This window comes from Gracilinanus agilis, chromosome 3 (assembly GCF_016433145.1).
Source record: "Gracilinanus agilis isolate LMUSP501 chromosome 3, AgileGrace, whole genome shotgun sequence".
NCBI lineage: Eukaryota > Metazoa > Chordata > Mammalia > Didelphimorphia > Didelphidae > Gracilinanus > Gracilinanus agilis.
In genome coordinates, this window is record NC_058132.1 from 144,315,150 (window position 1) to 144,337,418 (window position 22,269).

General features: G+C 36.3%; 1 protein-coding gene across 1 annotated transcript in view; it reads left to right on the plus strand.

Moving 5' to 3' along the window:
* Positions 1-21,300, plus strand: part of LOC123240602 (mitochondrial intermediate peptidase) — a 198,289-nt gene extending 176,989 nt beyond the window's left edge. The window contains exon 19 of the mRNA XM_044668295.1: positions 21,032-21,300. Coding sequence (XP_044524230.1) covers positions 21,032-21,126 — 95 coding nt within the window. The 3' untranslated portion in view covers positions 21,127-21,300. The remainder of the gene's footprint in view (positions 1-21,031) is intronic.
* The last annotated feature ends 969 nt before the right edge of the window (positions 21,301-22,269 follow it).

The following is a 22,269-nucleotide window of genomic DNA, read 5'->3' on the forward strand; positions in this document are numbered from 1 at the left end:
TCATTTAGTCATTCAACAAGCATTTATTGACTACCTTCTGCGTTCCTTTGGAAGCTCTATGTAGAATGGATTGGAATGGAGAGAGACTTGAGGCTACTTAGGAGATGACTTTAGTAGTTTAGAAGAGCAGGGATAGAGGGTCTAAACTAGGGTGCTGGCTGTATGAATAGAGAGAAGGGGATATAAGAAGCAAGAAGTATTGCTGAGGTAGAGATCTTCCATCTGCTTGTATATCAGTCAGTCATACCCTAGAAAGTTGACTAAAAAAATAATTGAAACAATGAATAACGTAAGCAGTTGTAGGCCATAAAATAAACCCACACAAATCATCAGTCTTTCTGTATATCACCAATAAAATTCAGCAGAAAGAAACAGAGAAATTCCATTTAAAATAACCCCAGAGAGCATAAAATACTTGAGAAGCCACCTGCCAAGATACACACAGAAACTATATGAACACAGTTATAAAACACCCAACTCTTCACCCAACATGACTAATATGGAAATTTGTTTTGCATGACTGCACATGTATAACCTATATCAAATTGCTTTCCTTCTCAGAGAGGGGAAGGAAAAGGGAGAAAGGAGAGAATTTAGAATCCAGAATATTGGAAAAAACAAAATAAACCTTGCACATGAAACAGTCAGTCAATAAACATTTAGTAAGTCCCTACTATGTACCAGGCATTATTCTAAGTACTAGGGTAAGCAAGAGTGAGGAGGGAGGCTAAGGACAATACCAAGGTTTTGAACCTGGTTGACTGAAAGTATATAGTGCTGTCCTCAATATAAATAAGACCTTTTTAAAAACAACAACAGCAGCATATATAAAGCCTTTCAAAAGAAGGGGTGGGGTAATGTTCAACTGTTCAGGCAGCAAAGGGATGATTATTGAACATTTAGTTCAGAGTACCCAATAAACAATTAATGATACTGGGCTGGATATATTTAGATCTGGAAGTTATCTGCTTAGATATAATAATTAAATCCATATGAACTAATGAAGTCAAGTGAGAGAATAAAAAGAGATGAGAACGCCCAGGACATAGCCTTAAGATTCACTGATAGTTAGGCAATCATGTTATGAAAGAGTAACAAAGGAAACAGGAAGAACTATGGTGGAGATAGGATGAGAACCAAGAGAGAGCAGTGTCACAAAAACCAGAGAGGAATTTCTGTAGGACCTCCATTTTTCCTTCATGCAGAGCTAACCAATCAATGGATTCACCAACTTGGACAGAGGTGGGAATCAGTAGTGACTTCAAAGTAGGTTCCAGATCCTGGTCCTGAATTTACTTTAGAATTAGCCTGAACCAATTTGGACCATTATAGCAGATGCAAAAAAAAAAAAAATTATATATATGTATATTTATATATATATATATATATAATGTATATATCCAGTTGAACAGGAAAAGAGATGGTGGTGATCCTGCCAGGCTTCATTTAATACTTCATTTAATTGTGAAGTAATTGTGAATGCAACCGCCTTCCCTTTATAGCTTAGCTTAGAAAAACTGATGCATCTTGGGCAGCCTTAGCTAAAATCATACTTATTATTTTGTGATACCAGGGTCCTACTTGGCCAACTGCATATTGAAGAGCTGGAGGATCAGTAGGCAAGATGAAATAAAGGGGCTACCACTAAAGGCCAACACTCTTAGTATAAAAATCAAGGTAGTCCCTTCTGTGAGGAAGCTTGTATTTTTTTTAACCCTTACCTTCTGTCTTAGAATCATTTTTCAAGGCAAAAGAGTGGTAAGGGCTAGACAGTGGTGGTTAAGAGACTTGCCCAGGGTCACAAAGCTAGAAAGTATTTGAAGCCAGATTTGAACCCTCCCATCTTTGAGTCTAGCTCTCACACCACTTAGCCACCTAGCTGCCCCTGGGAAGCTTGTATTCTAATGAAGAGACTACACATATAGGAGTGTTGTAGTCAGGGAGGGGTCCTGAAAATTATTGGAATGAATGAAGTCTCAGGAAAGTAGATTAACATGCCCTATCCAGTAACATTTGGGTTAATTTGATAGTGGCTTCAGAACTGGAGGGTGGTTAGAAAGGGAGTGAATATGGAAAAGTGCCTTAAGGCAAGGCAGTTGGAGAGATTGTCAAGAAAAGGTCCCTTAGAAACAGGGAGTGAAAATGAAGCATGGCTGGGATCTTCCTGATATATTGGGCCAAGAGAGAGTCATTTAGCCAGAGAGTCATTCTGCAGATCAGAGTGGCAAGGCCATTCTCTAGGCTGTTATACGATGGTCAAGCAGGCCAAGAAATGTCAGACTCACTAAAGCTCTCTCCTGGATTTGGTAGAATAGGAAGGATATGGGCCAGAGGAGAGTTTCTGGAAGTTTTTGGTTGTTGTTGTTCAGGCACGTCTGACTATTCGTGACCCCATTTGGGGTTTTCTTAGCAAAGATACTGGAATGATTTGCTATTTCCTTCTCAAGCTCATTTTTTACAGATGAGGAATGGAGGCAAACAGGGTTAAGTGATCTGCCTGGGATCACACAGTAAGAGTTTGAGACCAAGATTTGAACTCAGGAGGATGAGTCTTCCTCAATTTGTCTTGCAACCTGGTTTTAAAAGGGGGCAGATAGGTAATAATTCATATCACTGTTCCACCAGTTAGATCATGGCTTCCAGAGTAGCCCCCTTATTTTGGAGGATGGAGTCTACTACTGCTTAGCCCTAACTCTTTCCCATGATAAAAATGAAGGGTAATAAAATCATCAGGCTTGAAGGTCACAGGTATTATCACTTTGTTTGGTCTGACAAAGTAGGTGTAAATTGTTGGCTTATGCTCTTTTTGGTCACCTTCTTTGAACTTGACCTGGACCTATTTTTCTGCTTGTTCTTGTGGTGTCTTTGCTGCTACATTACTTACCTCTTCTGGTCCCCAGATAACACCTTTTGCTTTGTTTTTTATTTCATTTTTGCTCTTCCTTTAACTGGCATTTCTTTCCTGTCCAATTACATTTTGGTAGGCCTCTCCCAAACTAAGACTTCCTTTCTGTGGACTTTCCTGGCTCCCACTGGGTGGGATATTATTTGTACAGTAGCTAGCAAGAATTACTGCCTATCACCAAAGGCATAATTGACATTTGTAGAGAGAAAACTAAATAAACAGTCATTGTTTGAGATGACAAACTGGATTGATTTTTGGTATTGTCAAAATGTGTGCTGAATGACTTAAAAAGGAGGCATCATGTTAAGGATATTTATGTTCTTAAAAATTGACAGGAAAAATATTTGGCTTCAGATATTTTTTCTTCCTTGAGGCTCAGAAAAGCTCAGCAAAGTCTCTGAATTTTGGTATGTGGTTTCTCCTCATTTTATTCTTTTTATAAATGGTAAATGCAAATTAAATGTTAGAAGTAATATGTAAACATATATAATAAACATAAACAAATATATATATAATATTTAAACATATATAATAAAACATATGTATATATTGAATATATAAATATATAAACATATAAACTATCCTGCATGGGATTATCTATGCAAAAATGTAAATATAAATCAGAATTTTGATTTGGAATAATTATTACCAAATTATTTGCTCTGAAAATATATCCCTTTGCTCTTTTTTTTTTCTTTAATGAAGCATAATTTCAAAGGGGGTGGATAAGCATTAACATATGACATGCGATGCCTGCTACCTCAGCCAATACCTATGCCCCCTGGGAGTGTTGGGGTCCAGGCACAAATAAATGCTATAACATGCCCAGGGGATTTGTGCATTGTGTGATTAGTAAATAATCTGGGATATATCATTACATCTATAAGTGAGTTATAAAAATTGCTTCACTCTCCTCCCTCTGACACATATCTCAAACCACCCCCCCCAATTCCCTGAAAACTTAGTAGATATTTAAGGATAAAACCATTAGAAATATGCCAAATAAAATAGTGTTGTTGGAAGCAAATTATTAAGTCTAGGTTGCATTTTGCTGCAAAATAGGTGTACTTTTCACCACTTAATATATTATCTTTTCCCAGATCCCACCTTTCTCATTGTCTCAATTTAAGGGAAAATTAAATCTGTATCTCAGGTTTCAAGCCCACTTAAAGATAAAAAGGCTCATTGTGTAATAACGATTGGGTTTTTGGAATCATTTTATATATGTTTTCCTGGCAGAAATATTTCCAAGTGTTTTGAAGACCAAAATATTTTTGGTACACAGAAAACAGTTGTAGCCAACAAACTTTGTGTAATGACCTTGGTTTTAAGATAAGTATGATCAACACAAAATGAATGCACATTTGTCCTGCCCCAGGAGACATCAGAGTGAGTCTTTTTGGTTGACAGTATTTCAGTTTTCACCCTTAGCATCTTGATACTTGTTTAGTTCTCAGTCACCCAGTCCATTGCATCAGTTATCTGATGCTTATCTCATTGCTAGGGTGAATGGGTATTTAAGAATTTAAGACTAGCAGCTCTGATGTGAGGGCTTGCTGAGCCCTTTTCAGAGTTACCTATCCACCTTTGGTGTCCGACACCTTTCACCCAACTCTCACCTATGGCTCCAAGAAACTATAGGGTACACAGTGGCCACACCCCATTAAAACCAATTTGACAGATGGACTAAACCAGGTGGAGGGCATCCAGTGGGCCTCCAACCCATCAGTGGGTTAGGAGGATGTCTACACTGTGACATTGAAATGGCAGAGTGGAATTCTAGCTGTAAGACTGGGGAGGGGGGGTCAAGCCACAGCTCAGAATTCCAGAGGGTCCCCCAAGAACTCTGAGTGAGGGGGCAGTTTAAGGCAGGTAAGGGCAGTTGAATTTTGGGGGTTGAAGTGAGCCCCAGAGTACTCTGTTTGCTGATCCCAGATCTTGGGGCTCTTGAGAGCTTTTGGCTTGAATCTATACAAAGCGGAGGTCAGTTCTCTGCTGCCAACCTTGCTTTAGCTTGACTAGACCTTCAAGCAACATTGCAACTATTACTATTTAGTTATTTAGATACTAGAAAAGATTAATTATAGGCTTTGAGGGCAAACTAGCTATAAAGGATACCTCTTCCTTCTGGGGGGAGGGGCTGCTTGGACCTAACAGTTTAGGGCTTCCCTGACCTTATTTTATCCTTGTTAAATCTCCCTTCCTTCTCTTCCCCACACATCATTAAACTCTTCATCATTTGGGAGCTGTTCCTGGCTATTACTTAGGGAAATACTTACACCTCCTCAAGCTGAGCTCTTCCTGCCTTGTAGTCCAAAAGCCTGACCCTTCGTCCCTGAAAGCTTCAAGACATCAAGCTTCTCCTATTTTCCCCTACTCAAACCTGTGGGGAAATAGTTTAGAGAAAGTTAAAATCTTTAGGAGATCAGTCTTACCTAGCTTCCTGACTGAGATCAGAAGATAACAGATCAACCTCCATTTTTGTAACTGATTCCTATCTGCTTGGTGGGAGGGGGGAAGTAAAGGAGCACTCAGCTAGATTGTGCCCCTCCCTGCTGACAAGCCTGCTTGAGAGCCTGTGTATGTGTCATCTCCATAAATCAAAGATAAACAAGACCTGATAACTCCTTAGACCACTGGCATTTGCAGCTTCCCACAAATATACCTGTTTAACCCATATAACAACACCTAGGATGTAAAGACTTCCCCTGTTGGAATGGGCATGCTTAGAGCTTGGTCAGACTTTAGAGATACCATTGTCAGTCATCCTGACTTTTTTCTTGACTTTGGATTTCAATGCCTCTGGAAGAGAGAGTGAGGCTGAAGATTTGGTGCAGCTCTGCTTCACTTAAATCCAGTTCATGCACAAATCAAGATATTACCCCATGATGTCATTGGAACTCTTCAGAAAAAAAGATGGAACAACATTGTTGTTAAACATTATTTGGTTGTTAGCATCTCCTTTTCTAAGAACTCTCTTCATCACTTTAGAGATGTTCATAACTGGTATTTTTTAATGTTATTCAAAATTTTTATTTTAATGTCGTATTTACTCCTAAATATTTATCTCCCTACTCCTCCATCCAATGTTATAGAAGATGTAAAAAAAAAAAAAAAAAAGAAAAAGAAAAAACTCAACCCATGAATCAAGTTTGGCAAAATATGCCAATTTTCTACCCCTATAGCTTACCCTTGAAGAGGTAGGAGGGAGTTGCATTTTTTTCAACTCTAACATTTAAATAGGTCTAAAAGGTTTGCAAAGTGCGTTACAAATATTATCTAATTTTATTTTCATAGTAGCCCCTGGGAAGTTGGTGCTATTATCCCCATTTTAAAGATGGCAAAATGGTAATAGATGTATGATCCAGATCAAATTGCTAGTCAGGTCAGGAGTGGGGAGGGAAGGAAGGAAGGGAGACAGTTTGGATCATATAACTAGAAAATTTAAGTGAAAATTTATTACATGTAAAAATCATTTTTACAATTAAATAAAATAAGAAGACAAAAAATTAAGATGGCAAAAACTGAGGCAGTCAGATTAAGTGACTGACCTACTATCACAGAGTTGGTTAGTATAACAGGTGAGATTTGAACTTAGGTCTTCCTGACGTCAGGGTCAATATTTTGTCTCTTGGGCTAACTAACTTCTTAAGTTATCAAGCTGAGTCATTTTAATAATATAGCTTAGTATTAAAAACACTGAAAAGCATAAGTATAAATGGGTTTGTTCTTAAAATGATATAAAGCATCTACTTAAAACTATATATGTATATGTATATATACATATATATGTATTATATATATATATATATATATAAACATAAAATTATTTGTAGTGGGGATAAGCTGGGAGCCTTTTCCATAAGATCAGTAGTGAAACAAGGATGTCCATCATTTCCAGTATTAGTTAATATTGTATTAGAAATGCTAGCTAGCGACAGCAATAAGAAAAGAAAAAGAAATTGAAGGAATCAGAATGAATAAAAAGGTAATAAAAAATAAATCTCTTTTTGTAAATAATATTATGGTATATGGGGAAAATCCTAAAGATTCAACTAAAAAGTTAGTTGAAACTATCAATAATTTTAGTGAAGTAGCAGGATATAAAATCCACATAAACCATCAGCATATTTATATATCACTAACAAAGACCTACAAGAAGAAATAGAGATACTGCATTTAAAAGTATCACAGACAGAATATACCTGGGAACTGTAAGGGGGGGGAAGGTGGTTTTTTTGGGGTGAGGGGGGTTCAATATATTAAAAGATGGTCGCCAGAGGATTGAACTATTATCAGTCCTCAATTAAGAATAATCTCAAGTCAAAATTGACTTTTATGGAAGTTTATTTACAATTAAGAAGAGAGGAAATAAGGAAATAAGAATCTAACCCAGTAGGTAATTTACTATCATCCTCTAATTAATCCAGATAAACCTAATTAACCCTCAGCCGAGAATCAGAGGGCCAGAGGCCTGGAGGTGAATGAAGCAAAAATTCATTCACAGAGCTTATGAAAAGAAGTTTCTTAAGAGAAGTTCAGGAATTTAGTCTTTAAACTCACCACGTGGAATTCAAAAGATTTAAAGTAGTCTCACCAAGGTCTCAACACTTCAGCCAATACTCCTTCACAGGCCAGAAGAGCTCCATCAGCTGTGCTCTTTACCAGAAGCTAACAGCTGACTGAGGACTTTCTTCTTTTAAAGGGGTCACTTATGCGTCACTTCCTGTGCCTCCCTCCTAATTTGCATGTCCAATCACAATAGACACTTCCCATATAATTCCTAGGAGGAAGTCAGTTGATTCTTATTCGTCACTCACTCTAGCACAAGTGGGTTAGGACCTCCAAGAATTTGGAGGTGCTCTTACCTTTGGTGTTTAAATCCAAAGATGGGTGTAATGTAGACTTAATCTAATTATCACAGAACATACCTGCCAAAAAAAAAAATCTAGGAACTATATGTATGTAATATTTTATATACAAATAAAATCAAATTTAAATAATTGGAGAAATATTAATTGTTCATGGGTGGGCAGGGGCAATATAATTAAAATGACAATCCTACCTAAATGAATCTACTTATTCAATGCCATCCCAATTAAATTACCAAAAAAAAAATCTTCATGAGCTAGAAAAAATAATAACAAAATTCATTTTTGGAAAAACAAGATCAAGAATATAAAGTGATTTAGTGGAAAAATGTAAAGGAAGGAGTCTAGTAGTATGAGATTTTAATTTGTGTTTTAAAGCAGTAATTATCAAATATCCGGTACAAGCCAAGAAATAAAAAGATAGATCAGTGGAATAACATTACCTTGTGTTTGACAAAAAGTATAGTTCCAAGTTTTGGGGGAAAGAACTCACTATTTGGTAAAAATTTCTGGGATAGTTGAAAAGTAGTTTGACAGAAACTAGGTGTAGACCAATATCTTTCACCATTTACTACAAAATAGATACATGACCTAGGCAGAAAGGGAGAGATCTTGAGCAAATTAGAAGACCTGGGAGTATATTACCTCTTAGAATTATAGATAGGAGAGATATTTATGATTAAACAAGAGTTAGAAAACATTGAAAGGTGTAAAATGGATAATTTTATTACATTAATTCAAAAATGTTTGTACAAATAAATCTAGTGTAGCCAAAGTTAGAAGAAGAGCAGAAAATTGGGAAAAAAATTTTAGAGACAGTTTCTCAGATAAAGATCTCATATCAGATATAGAGAACTTTGTCAAATTTACAAGAATAAGAACCATGCTCCTTTTGATAAATAGTCAACATATGAACAGACAATTTTTGGTTGAAGAAATCAAAGCCATATATAGGTTATTCTAAATCCATACTGATTAGAAAAATGCAAATCAAAACGTTTCTCAGATATTATCTCACACCTATCAAATTGGCTAAAATGGTAAGAGGACAAAATGACAAAGTTTGGAGGGGAGAGATGTGGAAAAATGGGGAAACTGATACACTGTTGGTAGAACTGTAAACTGATCCAACTATTTTGGAGAGTAACTTGGAATTATGCCCAGAAAATTATAAAATTGTGTAATTGTGAGAGTTATGTTTATATTTTTCTCCATCTGTGTCTTTAGTGTTTTATTTATTCCCTTTAATGAAGATTTTTACCCTTCTTTTAAATTGGTACTTTGTACCTATGATTAATTTTGTTTAATCTACTTTAAGGCAACTCTCCTCCCACCCTGAATTCCCCTTTACTTTTGTTAACCCCTTCCCTAGGTTCTTTTTTCTTTCAAGTTATTTAATTCCACCACTCCCTACACACACACACCTTATTTTTACCTCTCATTTAAGTGGTAATTTCACAATTCCCTCCTTCCTTTCAACTTCTTATCATTCTAGACTTTTTATTTGCCCTTTTTTCAAAAAGGATTTCTTTACCTTCCCCTTTTCATTAATTCTCTTTCCTTTCTGTCCATTCTGAACTGTTTTTTTGGTTTACAGTTTGTATTTTACTCAAAATTTATATTGCATTTATTTTTTTGAACTTCTATGCATTCCTCGTAGATCTAAAGTTTCTAAAGTATAAAGTTTCTTTAATATATCTTTCCCTTACTCTTTTTTTATGTTTTACCTCACTTCAGATTTCGTTTTCTGTATTCAGAAGTTCTTGCCAGTTTTCTTATATTATTTCTTACATTAGTGTGTTTAGGTTTTTTGAATTTTCATATAATTCTGGGAGCCCTTTGATCCTTAAGTTCTTTCTGTATATCCTGTCTTCCAGGGCAAAGTATAGAAATCATATATTCTTTTAACATTATTGAATTTTGCTTCTTTCTTTCAGATTGTCTTTCACTTGGGTTTATTCCCAATTACTTCCCAACTTCTTTCTTCATGCTTGTTTCTTTGGAAACAATCCTATAAGTTCGAGTTTTTATCCTATTTATTCCCTTCTAACTTCTCTCAGTATTCTGATTTTTCTCTTGATCCATCCTGCTATGGCTCCATGCTCTTTTAGGGAATCACCATATTCTTTGTTTCATCAGGTATTAATTCAATTTACAATGTCTTGAAATATTTGTTTTGAAAAGTTTGTTATCTTTTGAGTGGTCTTTTATTCATCTTCCCTTCTAATCTTAGTATCTTCTCTCATGATTTAGCTGCTGTTTTCTAGTTTTTTTTCATTGAAATTTTTTCCTTACATTAAACTGTTTTCCACTTTCTTATTCTCTCCATTTTGACAGGGGGAATTATGCCTAGTGCTATTTCAGCTTCTTCACACACTGGAGAAATTTCAACAACCTTGGCCCTGGCCCTAGGTAGATTCTAAAGGAACAGGATTGATCCACACATGTGGCTATATACCAGGTTTCAAGTAAAAAATTGGAATCCATTTGGGACCAGTCTTACCCAAATTCTCATATTATTCTTTATTCCTCTGGCTATTATACTATGTTAACATCCACAGCTTCTGCAGTGTTGGGGGAAGGTAAAGTTTGTATTCTAGGCAAGCTTCTGTAGCCATGGAAGTTCCCAAGCTTGATACTGCCCCAGACAGAAGCTAAGTTACTCCAGGTGGAGAGACACAATCAGTGTTTACTACAAGTTGTAACAGGTCAATGGAAGAAGGGCAAGGGTGGGGTATGCCAAGAGAAGCTATAGTAGCAGGGAAATTCCTTCAGGAGTTTCCAAAGGACAAGCCTGTAGGTTGATTCCTGTGACCTACTAGAGTATAGAAGCTCATAAGTATTGGATTCTGAGTAACAACCTTAACATTTGGTGTTTTCCTCTGCTAATTCATAAAGCTGTTACCTAGTTGGACTTCTTTCTTGTCCTATGGATATACCTGTAACTGTTCTACCTCTGGCACATAATTCTGCTTTTATTTTTGGGGAGAGGCTTGAAAGTTAATGGAGATTGAGGAAAATTCTAGACCATCTTATTGGTCACATGACCTCACCATCACAATTATGCCAGTAGAAGAGGCTTTTTCCCCCTGCCTTCCAAAGTTCACCTGTACCTCTTAGAGGTCATACTTATGTATGTATGTATTTAATCAAAGAACCTTAGCAGTATTTTTTATTTGATCATAAATATGAATTTAAAGCTTGCTCTTGGTCATACCAAGATCATCTTTTAAAGCCCTTCAAAGAATCTGACACTAGCCTAACTTACCATGCTTATTGCGTGTTACTCCTTTGTTCACATACTGTCCATTCTAGGCAAACTGGCATACTCGTTCTTGAACTCATAATTCTATCTTCCCCCTTGGTGCCTTTGTGAAGTCTGTTCTCCATGCTGGAAATATACTTTCATTTCACTTTTGTGCTTTAGCATCCTCAACTTCAGAATTCATCCCAGGTACCACCTCCTGAGGAAAGGTATACTTGGTTTCCCCAATTGTTACCCTCTTCCCTGAATTAGCATATTTATACTTAATGTGTTAAATCACCCTTCTCTCCCCAGTAGAATGACAACTCCTTGAAGACAAGGAGCTATTTGGTTTTATTTTTCGTGTTTTTTTTTTAATCCTTGCCTTATCTTAGATAATCTTAGAATCAATACAAGTAACTGTTCTTGTGCAGAAGAGCAGTAAGGGCTGGGCAGTTGGGTCATATAGCTAGGTCTACAGTATATAGTCTGATGCCAGATTTGTACCTAGGTCTTCCCAACCAAGCGAATGTTATAGCAAGTTTTAAGACCAGAGCATCTTCAATTGGAAGAAGCATTTTTTCTCCTGTGTACATGGTACAGTTATGAGGCTGAGTACTGCATTTGGAGGAGCTTCAGGATTACAGCATAGTTTCAGTACTAGAAGTAATGGCAACAGAGAATAATAGCCAAGTAAATTAAATCTTTGGCTTGTTTAGTTATTTACCTAACTTAGACTTTGAAATAGCTCAGAGCTATTTGGAAGAATAAAATTGTTGAGAGCACCTGTGTTCTGAAAGTTAAGACCTCCCTTTCACAAATGTACTGATTTTTAAAAGAGGGTGTGTATGTGTTTAGTGTGTGGGTGTGTATATATGTTTATTTAAGAGAGACATTGAGCTTCAAAAGAAGAAATGTTCTGTAATCCAGAATGTACTTTTAAATGGAAATTACTCAATCCCACAATGAAATTAAAATAAACTAATATGTAAACGGAGAACATGTGTATATGTGTGTATATGTATGTGTTTGTGTGAGTATATATACTCACTGCATCAACATTCATGCCAAGCAGTCCAGATCTTCCTCTCGACTTTCAGTTTGGAAGTTCCAAAAGATAGACACAAGCCAATGACCTTACTTAAGGACAACAGTAATTCAACCCAGTCTAGCTAGATAAGCTATGAGAGCCCAGGTATCTCTGTGGGAAGGAATGTCCTTTTTCAGACAGATAATCTGATTTTCACAAGTACTGTATGTGATTGAAGATAGTAGGTAACTATCTTTAATAAAAGTATGGGTAACCACAGCACAGAAAGCAAGGGGAAAAAAAACTTCAAAGAAGAGATGAACCATATAATTGCTCTAGGCTTGGGAGTGACACAGATCTGGAATGAGAATTCTGATCTCATAAAATTCACTTAAGAGTTTTACATACTGCCAGGCTTGTCTTTGTAGCTACAGTTTGAAATCAGTCTGATCTGAGTTTGGCATGTATAGCTATTTTCATTTATAAATTGCCCTTTAAAGATTTTGATGACTGTTGTTCTTATTGGTGGCTATAACAGGGAATTCCTTAACCCATAATGAATCTAGGCATATTTTTCTCAGGTACAATCAACTGTTAATTATTCGAGAAGCAGGACTCTTATTTATCTGTTTGTATCCCTATTGCTTAGCACAGTGATTTGCACAGAGTAAGTGATTAATGCTTTTTTCATTCATTCATCAGTGGTAAAGGAGGATCATCAAGTTACTTTACCCCTGAGTCTATTTCCCTATATGTGAAAGAAAGGTGATAAAACTTTCCCTGCCTACCTTGCTGGGCTGCTCTGAGGATGAAAGCACTGTAAACAGAATCATAACACATAAATTGTGATATGTGAGCATACCATAGTAGACTAGCACTTTTTGAATATTTTGATTTCCAAAATCTTTGTTCCCCCATTGCTCACAGGGGAGTAGGTCAGAAGCTTGAGCCAGAATTAGGGAGGTGCATTCCTGAGAGGAGCAAAGAGCCAGAAGATAGAATAGCAAGAAGTTGAACGATGGAGGCCTCCTGGAGGTTCAAGCTCCACAGTCTCAGGGGCAGCTACACTTGTCCTAGGTGCTGTTGCTGCCACTCTTGCTAACCCCACCTATATGCCTTGCAGTGAGTGTGTGTGTGTGTGTGTGTGTGTGTGTGTGTACACACACACATACACACACCCTCCTCATTTCATCATCCTCTTAGAATCATAGACAAGAAATCTTTCAAGAGTTACTCATTTACTGAGCTTACCTGTCCAAAAAAATATTCTTTTATCTCTGCATTTTGTATGAAAATCCTGCTTCAGATCCTCCTGACACATACTGGTTTTGTGACTCTGGGCATATTGCTTAACTTCACAGGAAGCCCATTAAGACTAGAAGTTGTAGAGTATGCCAGTCTACATTGGCAGGAGTTTCCTATACCAGTAAAACCATAAGTCTTATCCAGTAGTTCTTAGGTACTCTTGGATATACTCACAAAAGAATGTAGTAATGACACTTGAGAGCAAGGACTGTTTGGGGATTTGAGGAGTTTGCTTTGTTTTTGTCTTTCTAGTCTCTTACACAGTGCTTAGCACATGGTAGGCTCTTGTTGGGTTGAATCATGTATGTGTAAGGTATTCTTATTTGCCTTGCTAGCCTCTCTTTCAGAGAAGTTGCTCAGGTTAATAGCAGCCTCCATACTGAAGATCTCCTCTGGGTGTTAATTTGGCTAATTTATTTAGTTAAACTCATATCTGAAGTTCAAGGGCAATAAGAATGGTGATGGCAAAGAGGCTTTCCTAAGGTTTTTTTCTTGTATATCTTATAAATAGAATCAGTTACTATTTCCAATCAAAATCTGCATTTTCTCTACTAAAACTGCCTCCTTTAAGCTTCCAAAATTGCCACCTTTTTCTAGTATCTTACAGCTTGATGAATAAATCTGTATTTCAATTGTCTGCTCCCTTCATGATTTTATTAATTTAGATCATATTAATTTTCAGCTGTCACTTTCTTCCAAACAGAGGAGGCCTAATCTTTCTAACCTATTTTCATCTTGAAGCCTCGTGATCATTTAATTTTGTTCTGGCATTTTTCCAGCTCCATTAAGTCACTTAAGTTGTGACAACCAAAACTTCACATTGCATTACAACTACCAGAAATACCATGGTTTTGCATAAGGGTAAGGTAATGCTTCCTATTTTATTTATAGTATAAAATTTCTGTTTCATTGAATAAAATAGCAGTATAAATCTTCCTTGTTTAGCATTTTAATTTCTACTTATACAGTATCATACAGTAATCATAGAATCTGGGATTTATTTGGAAGAGACCTTAGAGACCATCTAATCCAGCCTCACCCAATATAGAAACACTCTCTGTATTCTTCCTTAACAAGAAGTTACTCTCAGACCTTTCTCATTTCCCAACCACCTCACCCCAAAATGTTCATCAGATTAACAAATAGCCTATTTCATTATGGGATCATTGTAATTATTGAAAGATTCCTCCCTACAGTTAACCTAATTAAAGATTGGGTCTGCTTTTGGAGTCAAACAGAATAAATCTAAGCCCTCTTCACTTGATAACTCTTTGAATATTTGAAGATAGCCATGATCTCCCATTGACTTATCTTCTTTAAATTAAATCTCCTTTATTTTTTTCCTCCATTACTGATGATAGAGATATTATCTACCAACACATAGAAGAAGCTTCACTTGGTTTCCTAGCCATTATGTCAGGTCTTCATACAACTCCTAATATCATGCTATAAACAGACAGTTAACAAACACTCTTTGGTGATGATGATACTGCCTTTGGGACTAGAAAAGGAATGACAAATTGAGTAAATAAAGCCATAGAAATATTCTTTGTCATTTCAATTTATGATTTCGATTCAGCTCAACACATATTTAATGCCCCCTTTACAAGGCTCATCTTTATATGAATGAGTTCTCCCAAAACTGTGAGTGCAGTTTTAGGCTACTAAAGCTTTATTAACAAATTAAATAATTAAATTGTTTAACCCTTTGGTATAAGTTTGGATATACAACGGAGACAGATTATTTGGCAGCTGACATACAGCCCTGAATAAATCTCCAGAACCTTAGATAGGCCTTCCTTTGATTAATAAGAAGCTTTAATATTTAATCATAATACATTAATATTTCATAGTAAAGCTTAATAATAATTCTTAGATTATTATTGTAATAAATTAATGTTATAATGAAGTTTTACATTGCACTAAGACTTTTGGGGTGCTCTATATAGTATTTTCCTCATACTGATCTGTTAGGGGTTAGTACTAAGTGTTACTCTTCTTATTCTGCAGATGAGGAAAGTGAAGCCCAGAGGTGATTTGCTGTTGTTAAACAACTAGTCACATATTGGAACTAAAATTTGGACTTGAGACAGTTTCTTCTCTCCAAGTTTCCTTCAATAGTATCCATAAAGCTTTTAAATTCAGGCTTCTCTTCTTATAAACTCTTTAAAGAAAGGATTTTTTTTTACCCTTTATAAGCCTAGCACCTCATGTGATATCTAACAAGCCACTTACTAATTTTTGCATAATTAAATTGGCTCTGCTTTTATTATAGTCACTAATATGATACCAGTGTTTACCTAAGCAGAGGTCATTGATACAATTTAACCCCCTCCATTTGGTTACCCAGGCAGAAGTTACTGTTAAATTTAGGACTTGAAGTTGATGCCAGTTCAGGTTTTCAAAAAAATGTCCCATCTTCTGGAGAAGACCTGACACTGGCCTTTTTTCTTTGTTTCTTTTTAGCCAGATAGCAAATCTGTGGATAAAATATTCATTTCCTAATTTCTCTAATCATAATGATTCAGCTCTCTCACTTCAAGAACTGGTAAAACCTGGGGATAAGCCATAGTCAGTATCAAGATCCAAGCAAGGTCTGACCTACCTAAGGTTCTAGAGGCACATTTAGGGTCATATATGTATATGTGTAGATGGATATGGATATGCCAGCTGCCAAACACTGTGCCAGTGGTGTTAAATAGATAAGTATTTATAAATTTGTTTCCATCTAAATGTGGACCTTGTTAGATTATATATTGCAGAACTGGAGAGCATAAAATTAAGAACCACGAGAAATTTGCAGTATTATCACTTTGTATCTGTATTAAATCTCATTACTGAGTTTGAGAGAATATTTTCCTGGTGATAGCATCGAAGTATGCATATTTAGAAGACCCTTGAACATGTAAGGACTTCTGTAAGCGAAGCATTAGCACAGATACCTGGAGGGCACTCAGAAAACATCTGAAGTACAAATCTATTAGCTGCCAACATTCAAGTTGAAGCCATAGCAAGAACCCCGAAGCAACAGCTTTATTGAGCTCCCACTGTCTGCCTGGCTCTATACTTTGTAATTCAGAACACCCTCAAATCGTGTTTTTCCAAAAGTACCTGTCTGAATGTTGTCCTATTCCACGTAAGTCTTGTTAATACTAGCTTGTACTACTTTTCAGCAAAGGCTTTCCCTTTGTTTCCAGCCTTTGTGGCCTGGAAATACTGCTTTGTTGGCTAATTGTAGAATGAACTCTGTAGCCTCGCATTAATTGGATAGTAACTGAAATTTGGTAAAGTGTATTGGCATGGATGATGGTGATTTAAGCAGTGGCTTTATGACATACATAAAGAGAAGTTTAAGAAGGGGATTTGAAAGTGCATGTGGCACTGGAATCCAGCTTGATTTATTTTTCCAACTTTTACATTTATGACACAGTGAGGATCAGTTGATTTTCTAACAACAACAAAATTCTCCTGATAAGTGGACTCTCTTCCAAGGGGTCAAGTTCCCATCTCCCCTATCTGTAACTTAATCTCTGTTGTAGTTTGACAGACATTACAAAGAAAGAGAAGCATTCTGGTACAGATTGAGAAAGCCAATAACAAGACTTGACATTCTTTGAATATCATCATTTATTTTAGTCTGTTCTGGAGCAGTTGCAGAATTGAATAGAACACACAGATCATTAATTCACAGGAACTTTTGATTAACCTGCTTATCATTTAGGGAAAAATGGAGGAAATTCCCAGTCTTTCCATTCCCTTGCTATGTATACAGTTCATTTTACTGTGTTAAGTAAATAAATAACCATCCTCATTTGTTATGGTATTTCCTTCTTTAGAGTTACTATTTCAGGATAAGCATAACACAGTTTTGCCTGTCTTCATGTTTGCTATTAAGTTTCTCTGTGTTTAAAAAGTAGTTTTTAGGTCTGTGGACCAAAGTACATTGAATTTTTTCTCCTATTTTTAATGATTTCCACAGTTGAATCTGTTTTTTTAAGCACCATTCACTGTGGAATCCAACATCTGCATTATTCTTGAGTTTTTCTTCCAGAACACAGAGTCTTTAGTCTATAATTAATAAAGCTCCAAAGCCAAAAAGATCGACTTTGTCAACAATTAAAATCAAGGCTTATGGACTCCTTTTGACCATGCTCCCAAGTAAAAACCGACTTTGTATTTCATATTTTTAATAGTTTGTAAGCAGTGGGTTTTTCTTTTAATTTGTGAACTATCTTTAATTCACCAATCTCATGTTGGTACTTGCAGAACACATTTAAATCTAATTAAAGTCAGAATACTGTGAGAACAGAGCAAGGAAATTCTCCCACTTGCCTCAAGTCTTGATGCTTTTTCTTGCTGAAGGTTTTTTTTTTAACTATTATCTTTAACTATTGCATTACATGCAGAATCACTTCTAACTGAGCTGAGCCAGTTGGCTTTAGCCAGACTTTATTAAAAGGAGACAACAAAAGTACTTTTCTTTCATTATGCCTACTATTATTATCATCCTCTGAGAAAAAGAAATGGTTTGAAGACATGTAAAACTGGAGAAGGAGGTGCCCTAGGTGTGTCTGTGGAAGAGGGTAGGATAAGGTCATATTTATATTGGCAGTTTGGTGAGTTGAAAATGAGCCACTTCAAAGAAACATGAGGGTTATACTTAACAGTAAGGGTTAGCTCTGAATGAACTAGATTTAACTTATGACAATTCCCGTAACCAATCATTTACCATAAAAATATTTCAGATATTAAAAGGAAGAAAAACAGGCTAACATTTTGATGCCTTATGTTATAATGCAACAGCTAAAAATAACTTGTGCCCTCAAGCCCCCATTGTGTTTTATACAGAAAACATGTTTTCTCTATAAAAAGTATAACAAGCTATCCACTACTGACTGAAGCACCAAATTCCAGTCCTTTTTTTCCACCCAAAAAGTCCTTCTGACTTGTAATGAGACCAAGTTTATCTAGTTAAGGATCCAAAGAATATATGTTAATTTACCATTTATAAATTTTAGTGCAAAAGCATTAGGTCGTCAATGACAGCTGGTCCAGCATGACTAGGCTATCAAATTTGCTTCTTTAGAAATTATTTATGCTACAAGGAAATGGAATTCTCAATGTTAGCATCTCAAATGAGTTTTCCATTGAAGATAGAGCTGAGATCAAAAGGAAGATGTTTGGAGAGCTTTGAAATCCAAATGGGATGTCATGTCTCAGGAGGTAGTAGATTCCCCCTCACTTTAAGGTCTTTTAGCAAAAACTGGGTGATAGTTATAATAAGTAAAGTATTTTTTCATATTTACTTATACAATTCTTATAAAATTTTGAGAGCATAATAGAGGAATGAGAGGTAGGCTTCCACCCTCGCCCCCACCCCCTCCATAACAATGTTGGATGCTGTGTTACATGGTCCACCCCTGAAGTTTAATGCCAGGACACTAAGGATCTTGTTCAAACCCTAAAGTGTTCTTGACCTTCAGGAATTTGGGGTGTGGCAACAAGGTTGGTTTCTTGAATCATTCTCTAAAGGATGAGAGGAGTAAAATTAGAGGGAAAACAATAATTTCATCTTTTATGAAACTTCCCCTTTTCCCACCACCCAGCCACAATCGGTAATAACTTATCCTGCTTACACCTCACATAGCACTTTGTTTCTTTAATCTCTCTAATGTATTTGTGAGGATCAAATGAGATATTTGTAAAGAGCTTATTAGCACAGTGATTGGCACATAGTAAGTACTATATAAATACCCTATTCCCTTCCTTTCCCTTTCTAGGTATTATTATGTATAAAAGTTAGATAGAATGCCAGGGCTCGACCCCAGAGGATCTGAATTCAAAGTGGCCTCACACACTTCAAAGCTGTGTAATCACAACTGCCTAGCCCTTACTGCTCTTCTGCCTTGAAACCAATACCAATATTGATTCTGAGGCAGAAGATAAGGGTTTTTTGTTTTTTTTTTAAATAAAAACCCTTACCTTCCATCTTGGAGTCATTACTGTGTATTGGTTCCAAGGCAGAAGAATGGTAAGGGTAGGCAATGGGAGTCAAGTGACTTGCCCAGGGTCACACAGCTGGGAAGTGTCTGAGGCCAGATTATTGAACCTAGGACCTCCCCATCTCTAGGCCCGGCTCTCAATCCACTGAGCCACCCAGCTGCCTCCAAGGATCAGGGCGTGACTGATGTATAAAATTTCACAAACTCCATATCTTGGCAAAATTAGTCGAAAGATCTACCAAACTTGTCTCCAAGGACATAGCTCTCTCAGCAGAATGCAGTATTTCTAAATGTAATAGTTAAAACAGTAGAGTACCAGGCTTGGGCCTTTGAGTATTCTTGCCAGAAATGGCAAACTTGGACTAATAAGTCAGGGAAAACCAAAAATATAAGAAATAGTGATTCTTAACCTCGCTGTTGTAAGAGGCGGCTAGTAGTACAGCAGGTAGAAGACCTCTGGGCCTGGAGTCAGGAAGAATTGAGTTCAAATTCAACTTTGGCTACTTTCAACCTATGTGGCCTGGGCAAGCAGTCTCATCTCTGCCTCATTTTCTTCAAACTGTTGTTGTTGTTCAGTCATTTTCAGTTGTATCTGACTCTTTGTGACCCCTTCTGTGGTAAAATGATGATAACACCTACCTCATAGGGTTGTTGTGAGGAACACATAAAATAATATTTGAAAAAAGTGCTAAGCCCAATGCCTGACACATAATGGCACTGTATGAATGCCTCTTTTTTCTTCCCTTTGTCATTCTTCTTTCCCTTTTGTTCACATTTTGTTTAATAATTAAAATGGGTTTGACAAATATGAGAATTTTTAAAAGTTGTGGTCACTGTTTATAATAATTAAATATTAAGTCATGAGACTTTTAGTAGCTTTATTACAGCAAAATAGTGACAGTAAGAGAGGGAAATGTAGGAGTTAGAAAATATGGCCTAGCTAAAAATACCCCAAGTCTGAATCTCCTCCAGACCTTGAATGGGAAACTCTCCTGCCAGGCATTTCAACAACCAAAGACAGACACTGAAGAGGCTGAGCCGCAAAGGGCAGTCTCACCTGAGCAAGTGTCCTGCTTCAGCCCAAGTCTCCAAAGCAGAAAGCTGAATCTTCACCAGAACCCGAAGTCCAAATCAGGAAGCCAAAATCTGAAGCCACAAAAGACCTCAAAGAATCTCACCAGAGCTCACACCCATGAGGCAAAAGATCCTAGAAAGAACGCCCAGGGGCCTAGAGGCACACCCACTTATAAGCAGTTTTCTCTACCCATCAGCTCTCCTCCTCACATCTCAGAAATCAATCACAGTCTCCCAATTTGCCTAGCATTGCTGGGGTTGGGGGGGGGGTGCTCGTGGTCTTTTAGGGTATGAACTTCCATTTCTAGTAAAAAGGTTCTTACTAAGTGTTAATGACTAAGTGTGAAAGTGGGGGACTCCAAGTTCTTGATTGGTTGTTAAAATAAAAGGAATTTAAATTCTCTTTCACACCATAGATGTATTAAAATTCTCTGACGACCAGTTATCAAATCAGTCTTTGATTTCAAAGGACTGGTTTGATTTGATTTGATCTTATTTTTGTTAATATAATAATTTTTAGTTCCTAAAAAGTTCATGATATTTTTACATAAATATATAAGAATGTAGATAGTGAACATTTTTTCCCTTTCATTTCTTCAGGTATGCTTCAGAAGTGTCCCTCCATTGAAGATTTTGTGGGTGCTCTTGTGTCAGACTTGGATCTGGACTTTGAAACATATTTTATGGACTCTTGAATAATGTAGAAATAACTCATTTATTTTTCATACAAAACCATCCACTTAATAACTGTTTTGGAAATGGCACAGCTCTGAAAACTTGTTCCTGACTTTCAGTGTTCACTTATATTGCATAACAACTTCTGTAAATCCTTGTTAGAACTTGGAATAAATAATTTGTTCTATAATGAATAATGGCTCTGACTTTCATCTTGACTGGCAAATTTCATAGATGTACAGAAATCTTAGTCTGTTTGAAGCCACTACTACTACACGCCTCAGAGTAAGTACAAACAATCTTTAAACATGAAACTGTTAAATTTCAGGTGTGGGCACTTCCTTAGGAATATGTCTTTAGTACAATTGCACTGTCCCATTGATCTTTAATTGTTTAAATTGGTGAGCTTAATTAAGAACAAAACTTTTTATATAGTGACTTAGACACAATTTTAGTACTCTTTGGAAGGATTACGCTTGCCATTTTCATAAAAGTTGGCTAATCCATTGCACCATACATCTAAAATGCACCCTTGAAAGTTCATTAATCATATAGCAACAAAGAAAATGAGTTGTGGTTTTCAAATCAAATGGAATGCCTTTTTTTTTAAGTGGGATATATTAACTGAAGATTTTTATTTTCAGACATGCCAAAGAGTGAGCGTAGTCAGGATGGTAACTTTAATACACAATTTCCTGTTAAGTTTGCAAGGAATAATTGTCTTTTAATTATTGGTCCACTTGGCTTTGAGAAGGCTCTGAAAAGATGTTCAAAGAATAGAGTGTAGTGCATGGCTTCAATTTATTGTTTTAATTTGTAAAGTAGCTTACACTAAAATAAAAAATAAAAGTTCATTCTGTTCAGCTCAAACTCATAGAAACATTTTTGCTTAGCATCAGTGGAAACAGGGGGTATCTAGGTAGCACGGTGAATAGAATGTGAGGCCTAAAGTTAGGGGGACCTGGGTTCAAATACTTCCCAGCTGTATGATTTCAGTTGCCTAGCCCTTCCCCACTGCATTGCCTTAGAATCAATAATTTGTATTGATTCTAAGAGGGAAGGCAAAGGTTTTTTAAAAATTCAATGAAATGACTCAAAGGAAGTTTAATAATAACAAAATAATAATAAATAAATAGCATTTATAAAATACTTTAAAGTTTGCA